At 37.9% G+C, this 12,869-nt stretch overlaps 1 protein-coding gene across 1 annotated transcript in view; it reads right to left on the bottom strand.

The window, feature by feature from the left end:
• Positions 1 to 12,869, bottom strand: part of LOC139686974 (uncharacterized) — a 148,797-nt gene that overhangs the window by 6,619 nt on the left and 129,309 nt on the right. The window contains exons 6-10 of the mRNA XM_071584017.1: positions 8,800 to 8,926; positions 7,345 to 7,450; positions 6,952 to 7,165; positions 5,733 to 5,979; positions 3,087 to 3,358 (exon numbers count right to left, since the gene is read on the bottom strand). Of these exons, the coding sequence (XP_071440118.1) occupies positions 3,087 to 3,358; positions 5,733 to 5,979; positions 6,952 to 7,165; positions 7,345 to 7,450; positions 8,800 to 8,926 (966 nt within the window). The remainder of the gene's footprint in view (positions 1 to 3,086; positions 3,359 to 5,732; positions 5,980 to 6,951; positions 7,166 to 7,344; positions 7,451 to 8,799; positions 8,927 to 12,869) is intronic.

Genomic DNA, 12,869 nt, shown 5'->3' with positions numbered 1-12,869 from the left:
TTGAGAAACAAAAAATCTCAAGCAGCTTTAAATTAAACATGGCTTCTGTGCATTAATATCAAACATTTTTCTACAAATCCTCATCTCAGATAATTTATGCCAGGCTTTAAGCTAGGTTTTTGCCTGTATTCTATTTCACCAAGCCAATTGATTATTCTCGAGTAATTGACATAGGAAAGATGTAAAAATATTAGTCGAAGATTTGGACTGATTACACTTCTTATAGAATTATTTTATTTCAAACAAAAGATGGAGATTAAATAAAGATAAATAAAAGATTTCCTAATATTGTTACACTTCCACACTGCAACATCCTTTTCAAAATCAAATAATACAGTACACCCTTGCTCGTTAACCCAGACTAAGTGGAGTGCGAGTTAGTTCAAATTATGTGAAATCCAGACTATCTAGGGATTTGGGACATTTAATCCGATGGAACATTTTCCACCACTATGCTTGTGCACCAGTGATCACTGATAAATAACTCCAGAGGGTACAACTATATGTAGTCCCCAAGTGTGAAAAGTACCACTTTAACATTAACTTAATTTATAAATTCTATCGCTGATTTTTCCCTAGCATTAAGTCCATAATAATTCTTCAGCAACTCAGAACAAAACAATAGTAATTCAAACTTAATGGCATTAGAATATTATGGGCGAGGTTTTTTTTAAGGAGCGACACGATTTAGCTGGCAGCACTTTATTTCATGTACACTTCAGTAAAATTCAAATAATTGCAAAAGATGCCGCTACAGTAACTTTTAACGGAGTCAACCACGAATATGCATTGAAATGATGAACTTTCAAAGAGTTAAAATTGCTTTGATGCGATTCTAACCCGGATCCCTCAATGTCCAGGCGAGTGCTTTAGCCAGTTAAGCTAACAAGCCAGCCTCGGGAGCTTAAAGCACTTGGCTAGACATCGAGGGATCCAGGTTTAAATCCCAGTCAAGGTGAATGATTTTTATGCTATGAAATTTCTGGATTTTAGATTTCAGTGCTTGCAATTACTCTCTGAACAGTCAAGGGCATCATTATAAACAATCATAACCTACTTCTTTTGAAAGTAGCTTCCTCCTATTCTCCCCAAACTGCCATAAATAAACACTATAGCCTGCAGTGAAGTTCTCTCCATGAAAGTATTCGGGAAGTTTGTTATGCTTTCACCTTCCAGTAGCCTCATAATTTCATCAGTCTGCCTTAACATTGCGTGGAAATTTAATTAAAACACAAGAGTATAAATATTGACATTAGACCTTTTCCTTTCCAAATCAGACAGTTCGTCAAGCAATGGGAACTCCTAACAGAAGCCTCTGCATCCCATATACAAGGTCTGATCGAGACGTATCACCACTTTTGTGTTTTTTCAAAAATTATTTATTAATTCATGAATATCTCTTTTGTCCCCTTCAAAGTAATTCCCATTAGATATCATTGGTGCGTTGTTTTTGGCCAAAAATTAGTGCACAAGCAATGATGTGTGAGCAGAGGCGTTGTCATGGTGTAAAAGCCAATATTTGTTCTTCCATCTGGGCGTTTGAGGCAAATTGTGCATAACTTGCAGGTAATATTCCTTTTTTACTGCTCTACCCTGTGGCGAGAACTCATGATGCACAACCCCCCTGCAATCGAAGAAAACTGCAAGCAAAACTTTCACATTTGACCGAACTTGGCGCGCTTTTTTCGGTCTTGGCTCCTGCTGCAGCTTCCATTGGGATAATTGAGCTTCAGTTTCCATGCCGTAACCATAAACCCATGATTCGTCACCAGTTATGACCCTCTGGAGCAAATTTGTGTTGTTGTGGACAGAGTCCAACACCTCATTAACAATGTTAATGCGTTGATCTTTTTGGTCGAGTTTGAGCAATTTTGGTACGAATTTTGCAGCGACCTGTGTCATGCCCAAATCATTGGTAAAAATAGAATGGCACAAGCCAACCGATATCCTCAGGTCCTCAGCAACCGCTCATATGGTGATTTGATGATTGGCCAATACTATTTTCTTCACTTCATCAATGTTTTCATCTGTCGTTGACATGTTGGGGCGTCCTGCATGCTCTTCGTCCTTCACATCTTCTCGGCCCTCTGAGAACATTTGGTACCACCAATTAACGTTGCTCCGGTCCAAGGTAGCTTCTTCATACGCCACAGTCAACTTTTGGAATGCACCTGCACACTGAATTTCGTTTTTCACACAAAATGTGATACAGATTCTTTGATCCATTTTTTGGAACAGGCAAAAATCTAAGACAAGCCAAAACACATCCCAGCAAAACAGCGGTCAACAATTAACTGAATATTCAAAATGGCTGAACTTTTCGGCATAAAGGAGACACACAAGTACCATACATAACATCACAAAAAAATCAAATATACATAACCCGTGGAAATTCAAAATTCGCAATACGTTTTGGACAGACCTTGTATTAAGAAACTTCAACCTGGCTGATGCTAAAAGCAAAAATGTTTTCTTTAACTGACACCTTTCTTGGGAGTCATTGTCAAGAGTTGCATTTGTTCTGGCAGAAGATCCAATACTCACTAAGCAAATGTACGGAGGGCCACAAATTGCTTGGAAAGAATTGGCTAACCATGAAAAATATATCTACCTGTAAAAAGTGCAATGTTCTGATGAACATATGAATTGTTTCATGCTCAAAAAGTTCATTCATAATTTTAAATGTACAATTGGAATATTATAAATGGGAACTTGCAAGCTTAATATATATTTCATCAGGGTACAGTAGTCTTTCTCTCATGATCCCTTAATAAGCCACCCAAAATACATGGCCGGTATCTGTCCAAGTAATGTGCGGATGCAGATTAGCAAGGGCATACTGCATGTAGGATTGAACTTTCAAAGCTCTCCTCATTCACCTTGTAACTATTTGTCCACTGCAAGTGGCACGACTAGTTCATCTCCAGGATCTGTTTACTGCATCACCTTCGATGCATATTTTATTAAAAGAAATATTTTAGATCAACCACAGAGCAGTTAACACCAGCACTATTTCCATGGAAAGTGCATTGATTTCTCATAAATGTGGTACAGTTTGGCAGGAATATTAACGGCTATACCCTCACCTCTTCAGACGACAAATCTTTTCATTGATATCTCGACACCCAAGAGCAGACATCCAGTCTGGAAATAAGTGTGCACAGAGTAATGGATCTGGGAGAGATCGAAAAAATTCCTTTAGCAGAGCAGCTGTTGTTAGTACTGGAATGTGATCCAGATCCACATCTTTCCCAGAATCCAACTTCTCACGTAGCTCCCTAACCAAGCGAGCATTTGCTGACTTGCGAAAAATTCCTTGTGTTGAAGGTCCTTTGAGGAATACCTGCATCAGCATTCCCTGTTTAATGCATAGAAAAACACACATATCTTACATAAATATGGGTCAGGAAAAAGGCAAAGATTATCCATTCGTTTAAATATCACCACAGTAAATGATAATATTACAAAATTACCAATTTCACAAATTTAAACTAATAATAAGATACCGTATTTCTAGGCCCACAAGACACTTTATTTGCTCTAAAATAAATCTGCACCTTATGGTCCAAGGGTATATGGGTATAACTTCCCATCAGTAAAATGTTAGCTGATTCACCAGAAAAATACTTACAATTAAGTATTTTTTCCCCATCTGGTAGGGATAATGATTACCTCATTACAAATTTCAACAATATCTCTGCCAGTAGTAAAAAGAAGAGTTTTAATATTTCCTTGAAAGTACTTCCTTACAAAATTCCTAAATAAATCGTCAATGCATACAATGTCGTGAGTTTAGTTGAATTTCACAAGAGGCCCTAATGCAAAATTTATGTGCATTGGGCCAATGGAGAAGTCGCCCCTCTTCTAATACATTGTATCCCACCTGATAAACAAAGTATCGAATACAAAGTTCAAATTAAAATAGCATCATGGGTTCTAAAGTGAGAAGAATGTAATGCAGTACTGCATTTAAACTTTAAAGTCATAAAATATGCTTCAGAATATGGATGTGGGGCATCTGAAAGGCATTTTGGTCCCATTTTGGGGACAACGTCACGGTGTGAGAGATTCATTAAGAGAAATGGTGTGTTCATACATATCAGAACTACAATAGCATAAAAACTGGCCCAGGAATACAAAAGAAAGGTTTCAAGACACCCACTCATTACATCACACCAACAGGAGGTATGCGACATCCGTTGAATTCCGGTTTTTTGTGACTGCTTGAAGTAGTGCTTGAAAAAAGTAAAAAGTGAGACTACTTTTCAGAAAAGAAATACTTTGTTATTCCACATATATTTTACTAAACACGACCTAGGTTTCCATTCACAAAGTCATCATCAGGTGGAAAGTCGAAACCTCGGTCGTGTTTAATAAAATACATGTGGAATAACTAAGTATTTCTTTTCTGAAATGAATTGCTTCCAAAGAGTGATGCCTGAAACCATTCTATTCAAGTGAGACTACCATAATGTATTTTTAAAACATTGAAATTAGCAATGGGCAAGATGGAAGTGAAGACGAACCTGTGTACAAGGAAAGTGAGAACTCCGCTGAAGAACAACTGCAGAAATGATTTTGCAGTGGGGATGATGAATTTATGAGATTCTACAGATAATAAACATAATATAGCCACTAATTTGTTAATACTAAAAATATTCTCCATAAAATGTAAAAATAATCTCCATTTCAAAATTAAAATCCTTTTCTGTCTGATTCAAGCACTTTTGTAAAATCTAACCTCAAAAATCACAGTGCATCTTGAGCACCAGGAAGTATAGTAATTATAGCACAACATTTACCATGCAAAACTCCAAGGAACAAATAGCTTCCATTTCATTAAGGGTTTGGGAACGCTCTACATACAGGGCATTCAACTTTTGGCAAGAAAAATGCTATGCTCTTAGAGACAACATCAAACTCCTGCACTCCTCAAAGTGGTAAGTTTTGAGAAAAGTTCTCTGATGACGCAAACAGCAATTAAGTATGTTGCTGACTAAGGGCAACAACATTTGTTGTATTTTTCAGATCATTATTTCACTTTATATGAAAGGAAAGTTCCATGCAATGAAAAAAAAATTTAATCAGTAGTTTAAGAGGAGGTCAAATAGCTGTAGGTGATGGGCTTTGAGTACTTTTCACATTTTTGTTATTTCTGGAATTTCAGAGCATTGAGTTGAATGGGGTAAATCCCCAAGTGGCAGTGATGTAAGGTGAGAGCCAACCAACAAATGGCTCACCCTCTACCACTTCCGAGTGAAATATTTATAAATATAAGAGTACACAGACAAATTCAAATCCCATACTAAACTAATATTTTTACATAGCCATATAATTAAATGAGTAGCTTGGTATAACCGACATCTTTGCCATAGAAATATAAACTACAGAGTAAACCAATATTTGAAGTTATACTTGACAGTGGAGTAAACAAAACGGGTACAATAACTTTAATCAAGGCATTCATCACCCTTGATAAGTGCTTTTATTTAAGTCTTACGGATTTCTTTGCAAAAGAAGTCAAACTGGGTAAAGTTTTAGATATTAGGATGGCATTGCTGTGATACTTGTCATTCAATTTAAGTTGTAGTTTCTTTTTTTTTAATGATCTGCTAGCCAGGCATCAATAAATAATAACAGCAGCGAGCCATGACATGCAAGTGTAGACAGGGAGAAGGGACTTTTGCCCTGTGGCGCAAAACCAAGTGCCTCTCAACAATAACACTACTAACCTTGACAGGCTTGGGGATTTGATTATCTATGACCCTGTTGAGGGGGACCCCAAAGAGCACCCTTCCATTTCGCTCATGCCCTCTCGGGCCAGGGTTTGAACTCCCACCATCCCCACTCCGGTCCTCTCCCTTAGCACTGAGGCTTCTTCGGAAAACCTGACGAATTCGAATGGGAGACTTGCGGTTTTTCTTCTTGGATGAAATCTTTCCTTCTGTTGGGCACACCATTATACCCACATTTTTGCTTCTGGAAATATAAAGAAACAGATGGCTCTCATAATAATAGAATGACTTGTTACTTAAAACCATACTCATCAATTTTACGGCTGTAAGCTATCTTAGTGCAACTACAAGTGTCAAGCACTTGTCAACAGAAGAGGACACACATTATGAGCATCTGCTCACTATAGCAGAAATATTATTCGTCATTCATTCAAAAATTAAAGAATACTCTAGACGTTTACTCAAGAGAGCATTAGAGAATTTAATCTTGATTACAGAATATTATTTACCAACAGCTGAACTGAATGTTATCATAGAGTAAAACAATGTTAAAGACTTGACAAAAATTTGGAACACTTATCCAGATGTGTACATAATGCTAGTAGTTTGGGATTTCAATTTTTACTTATCTGCATCTTGACCACAGTATTCATACTAATGCTATAATTCAAAACATAACATGACATTTACGGTTGACTTTCTCAATCTGCCACTTTCTCAATGGAAAGTTCTCTCAATTCTTCCATTGATGTTTTCCACTTTTCTAAACCTACACTTCATGAAAAGATTACTTTATTCCTAAAATCTGACATTGGAAGGCCCAAAAAACAGGCAGGTATGGACATCTACACTTAATCCAAGTAAAATCAAATGAAATTCCCGCAAAGAATTTCTAATATAGAGTTTCCATTAATGCCTAGGATTGCATGTAACTTCACAGCATTCCCTGCAGCATAACAAAATCCTTTTTCTCAAATAGAATATCTTTGGAAAAATCTGTCATGTTCACTTGACTACATTCTGGTACCCTCTAATTAGCTGCAACAACAATGTCAAATGTTGGCAACCATATCCAAATTCTCTGGAGTCGGTTCTTTTGTTGTGCCTGGTAATATTTCCTTGGGCATTGAACAGCAGTATTATCTATACTTAGCGACCAATTAGGAAACATATTTGGACAGCCAAATTTCTTTCTATTACCCTGAAATCAGCTTACCTTAAAAGGAATTGACATCTGGTAAGTGGATCAGTCCCATACAAATTATTACAATGATCAAGATCAAATCCTTCTTCTGTGCTGAGGGCCTGTCTCAGGCAATGAAGTTTGATGGCAAAGGGCCTCTCATGACCCAGCAATGGATATGGCGAGTCTCCATCATTGCCTCGGTCGCATCCTGATTTAGCCCAGAGCTGGAATCCATCAACCAAGTCTGTAAAGCATAAAATTCCCAATCATGACTGCCAAGGAAGTGAAAAATCACAACTCACAACATTAAACCGAACTCATTTTATGTCTTTAATAAGATCCACTGCTTTCCGAGCGTAAAAATAAATACACTAACTGTTACTTCAAAATAAATTTCCTAAGAACACAAACAACAATAGATACCATCAAGATTTTGCCCACAGCTGATGGCATCCATGCCCAGGTGCTCCAGGGCCAAACGAATGCAATGCCTCGCAGTGTCATTCGGTCCAATGCTGAAAGTCTTGCACTGAAAGAAGAGATACGACTGTAAAAGAGACTCTTCATGCAGTTTTTTCACAACAGAAATTTATCGTAGCAGCTTCAATGCCACGAAATGACCACAACATTTAAGTCTATATTAATTTTTAATATATTTGAAGGCATACATATTTCATTCTTTACCAACAAGCCCCGATTCATGTTTTCCCTTTTAGAATACCAATATTCAAAACACAGTCAGAAATTTTTATCTTTCTCAAAGGCAAATCTGAAATCCCATGAGTGCTGTATGGCACTCGTGGTGGTCAGGTTGACCCTCCTGTATCGGATTCACCACGTTGTACATGCGTTAAAACACCACATGAAATGTGACAAATATACAGCATTATCAGTCATGTGGCTTGTGTCTATCATTTAAATATATTAGTTACAAACACAACATGGCAAGTCAGGTGGACAATTGGATGTTTTCCATCATCCTAGAAAGCCAAAAATATTTGTAGATACTTGTTAATTGTTAACTTGCTTCTAGCTCAATATTGCAATAGAAAAACATTATTCTGGGTACATCCTTGTTATTTTTTAACATACTCTCCTTTTAGCTCTTAATACTCTCCCCAGTATTTCTTGAAATTTTTTTAAGCCATGCAAAAATAAGGATTTTGGAAGGTCGTCAAAAAAGTCATCTGTGCTGGCGATGACCACCTCATTCGACGTAATTGTTTTCCCCCGAACCATTTTATCAAGTTTGGAAAGAAAATAAAGTCTGATAAATAGATCCATGTACATTGAGCCCCGAAGGCAGCAAGAACAGCCATAATTCATGGAACAGTTACAAATGAAGGCAAACTGAGCTGATGAGTTACAAAATCAATTGCACCCACCACCCACATCCCATGCCTATTTGTCACTGACCATGATGTGGAGGGCATGCCATGAGACACATCCATAGGGGAAGGCATTGCTAAAATCTCCCTGCAGTATTTAATGGATGTTTACTTTTACTTATGTGAACATCTCGGGAGCATTTGCCCATCGACACTTTTCTGAAAAAAAATCCCTCAACTTTAATTATCCTATGGTTAGGTACGAATATCATTCCTCAGAAATATAAGAAAATACCATGATATTACACATAGCCCTTCAATTACTTTGCAAGTGAAAAGATTGGCAAGCCATTCCTTGCAATCGCATTATTCAATTCTTTGAGGATGCTGGGGTCAGATAATGCCAGATGCTCATGGAATGCATGCCATGAAGTTTCCAAAGGAAGCAAAGCGAGGCCAATCCAAAGCTTGCACAAACCCCTAGCCTTGCACACATGGCCTCGGCAATGGCATAGCACACAATCTCGACGACATACACAGCACTACTCACATATTCCACCTGCGTGCTAGGATTGTAGTAGACCACTTGGATGTTGGTGGATGCAGGCTCCTTGTCCCTCTCAGCCGCAATCACCTCTGACAGGATCGATAGCCACTGATCTCGCGCTGCCTTAGTGCTGCAAACAAAAGCAAGGTAATTTAATGCACTCGTACTGAACACCCCTCGAATCATTAGCTACTGAAGTGCTTGGTGTCACTTGCACTTCAGAGCTAACACCATAAATCCACCCAATCAAGAGTCCTACTACTCATGTCCAACATTGTCCCTTTTAATTAATGGCGAATGGCATCACAAACTTAGGCTCACATATTTCATGTCTGGGAATTTTCTGAACTCCTATCAAAAACAGTACTTAAAATTGGTACCTATAGTCGCCATTAAGGTCCATTTGTACAATAAGCTCCACTAAATAACTCGTTCTGTGGATCACATATGACAACTTAGCACACTAACTTATCTAACATGAGAAATGAGAGCAGGTCTATGGATTTCAATTCATCAAACTGCACTGAGGTTATTCACCGTTGTGTAAGGTGGCCCAAGCACCACCTTTGACACAAATTTCCTCTGCCTCACTGCCGCTCACATGTCCCAAAGTGGGCGTCAGGTGAGGTGGGAAAAGACCCAATGATTACTCTAACTAAAGAGAAACTCAGAATTTCACAGCAAAGTGTCAGTCTGGCCACCCTTAAGTCAATTAAGTTCTAAAGACAATGGACACGGTAGCATTTACAACATTCTATACCATAATACAACAGAAGAGAGTGGCATAAATGAGGCCGGAAAAATTTCCATGTGGATTTACTCCAATAAACAATATCATACATAATGGCAGAGAGTATTTGTTGCTCCTATTAATAGCATTAAAATTACTATATAAAGAGATGGAGGAAATGATACCTCTCCTTCATTAAGATATTAAGTGAGGATTTGACTGAATGTGGCTTAAAACAGGTTGAAAAGAGGAGAAGTCTATTACAATGCCTCAATTTCAGAGAGTAAAAATCATTTGCCTTGGTCAGGGTAAATGATTTTTACACTGAAATCAATGCAGTGTAATGCACATTTAGTGGATGACTCCATTTAAAAGTTACTGTTGCGGCATCTCTGGCAGTTTCCTGGAAGAGAAGTCTACATGATACCTTGTATTAGTTAATTATTCTACCTCTGTTAAAGACAATTAAATTGAATTAAAAAATACAGTTGTACTGGAGTGGTGCCAGTGATTTCAATACCCCTGTTGAGGAGGCCTGCCACTAGAAGAAAAGATTCCCTAATAAGGTATTATTTAGTAGTGAAAAAACTTGAGAGCTGGGAGAAGCATCAGTAATTAAAAGTTAAGGTCCCCTTTTAGTGACACAATGATACACTGCACAGTGAAATACGGTTAGATGATTATGCTCAAAAGTTTTTCGGGAAATGTAGCAATAAAGCTTGCCCATTTCTGATATCACCAACAGCGTCACTCAGCTGGTCCATGGATGCCAACCCCAATGCAGAAGAAAGAAACAATGCCACTGTAGGTTTCCCATCTGTCGCAGTGGGTTCCCAAACATTGGCAAGAGAACTCCCTCCAGGTGATAAATCAAGCCTGCCATCAGGTAGGGTTGTCATAACAGTCCGCAAGAATAAATAATAAGACCAAATCCATATGAATAGCCTCTCAACAAACCATCTCAGTAATTTATTATCACTCCCAAGGAGTTTGCAGCAAAGTAATCAAATTTTAACATTTTTTACTAGATTCTGGAAAAATTCTACATAGTGACACCTAAAATGCACTCTATGCAGTTCATGATGCTCGTTGCGATAAGTTTGAAACATTGTATGCCATGAACTTGGAATATATAATTAAAAGTACAAGAGATCAAAATTTTTGTCAATACAAAGTTTAAATAAAAGGTATTGGGGACAATGTTTTCCTGATGTGACTGTATGTCACAGAGTACTCTCACCGCACATACTTGGTGGTGGGCGGTTTGAGCTTAAACCGGCGCCAAGCACCCATACTTGTTCAGGCTAGATCTTGTTTTTAGTGGACTCCAGTCGAGTGACTTGATGCAAGCGCAAAATGCAGCGAACAACTGAACACATTGAGTGTGCACATGACTGCAGGTCGGATTGGCACTGATAAGATAACAATGCACACCATTATCAATGAACATTTGGTGATGCGAAAGAATGGCACTAAAATCATTCATCGCAGGCCTTAGTGGACGACCAAAAGCTGAGTCGAGCGCCTGTTTTTTGAATGAATTTTTTTGGGCTTCTTTACCTTTAGATCCACAACCGTGCATGCTCAAGCCTAGTGTCCATTTCCAATTGAGAACATTCCTCAAATCTAAGAGAACACACCTTGATCAGTTTGATAGATATGACTTCAAGTTTTAGAGTACATATGATGGATCACTTCTGTCGGTTCTTTTTATGGCATTCCAATAGCTACCTAATGACAAAGTTGCAAATTTGAACATCTGATACCTCTAGCTTCTTGATCAACTCTCTGCCGATTCTATACATACAACGTTTGCATAAAATGCACCATTAAGGATTTTTTCCCGCTGATTGCATGAAGTGCAGAATTCAGACCTTTGGTTAATTGTGTGCATGACCACAAATAGTATTCACATTGATAAGATTACAGTGCACACCATTATCACTGAAAATTTGGCGATTCGGAAGACCTGCGCTAAACTCGTCCCGAAGGTGTTGAAGAGCAGAGTCGAGTGTCTGCTAGCAAATGCCTTCTGCAATGGCATTGCGATGATGGCCCAAACCCCCATACTGTCCCGACTTGGCACCAAGAGACTATTCCCAAAAGTGAAATCCTCCCTCAAAGGACACCAGCATAAGACCCATCTGGCTTAAGTGCCATAAAATAAGCTTGCATGTGTGCCCTTAGGGACCTTCCAGAATACCCCTCCCAGTGGGCCTTGGAGTTGTGGAAAAGCCACCGGCAAATCTGTTGCGACACTCAAGGAATGCACCTTGAAGAATTTTGAGGCATTTTAGCAATATCTAAAGTAAATCCCTTGTTCTAAAACTTTTCCCAACACTTTTGATGCAAACCTTGCCCATTCATTTTTCAATTAATTTTATCACTAACTAGAACAACTAAATAAAATTAAAAATATGAGTTTTCAGACACACATAATAAATAAAACGAATGATTTTGAAAGATTTTAACACAGCAGTTAACAATTGTATCTAAAGCATTGATTGAATTGAGCTCCTACAGCTAGCAGTTTTGAATAAATGAAATGACTCCAATAGCCATAAACAGCTCATCTTTCTGAAGCATGGGGAAATAAATTAATTAAATTAAAAATTAAAATAAAGTACAACTGAGGTTGGTATTAGTAACCTCATTTGCTCTTTGTTTTTATTTATTATTTTGTATCTTGCTATTGGAGTCATTTCATTTATTCAAGTGTCTAAAGTGCATTTAGAAGCATATATCAGCAAATATTTCGTAAAATAATTAATATGGAAAAAAATAATTTGAAATTTCGATTTTGGACAGGAATTCACCATAAGTCATGAATTGCCAAAGATTCATGTGAGCTGTAATGGTAGCAGAGAAGACTTGAATTTCAAAAACTGTCAAAATGACCACTCCAGCATGGATAGTTTTAAGTTCTGACATCCCCTACATTTACATATTCCCTATTGGATTCAATGAGCGAGCTCGGCACTAGCACATCATGCCCTGGCAGAGTTTTTCATGTCCCCATCCATGACATACTCCTAACAGTCAAGGTGGTGATGCTAATTTATAGCAAATATGTTAACTTTTACTTATTATGCACAGTTATTCTACAGAAAAAGAGACTTTAACAAATCAATGTGTAATTCCATTGTTCCCATTTCATCCAGGTGAAATATTCATACATATCAATTTATTGCAAAGGCTTCTGTAATGCGTGTAGATTGCAAAGGCTGGATTATTTAAGGATTCATCAAATTTGGCGTTTCTACGCAAACAAGAGTTTCACCAGTTTTCCTGCTCAGGCCGAAGAGAAGACACTGGCTGGAATGCTATCAACAAAGTTGTCCGC

This window comes from Hetaerina americana, unplaced genomic scaffold (genome assembly GCF_022747635.1).
Source record: "Hetaerina americana unplaced genomic scaffold, ioHetAmer1.1.p SCAF_16, whole genome shotgun sequence".
NCBI classification, from domain to species: domain Eukaryota; kingdom Metazoa; phylum Arthropoda; class Insecta; order Odonata; family Calopterygidae; genus Hetaerina; species Hetaerina americana.
Note: the sequence above shows the minus strand (reverse complement) of the source record. Positions and strands in the feature narration are given on the sequence as shown.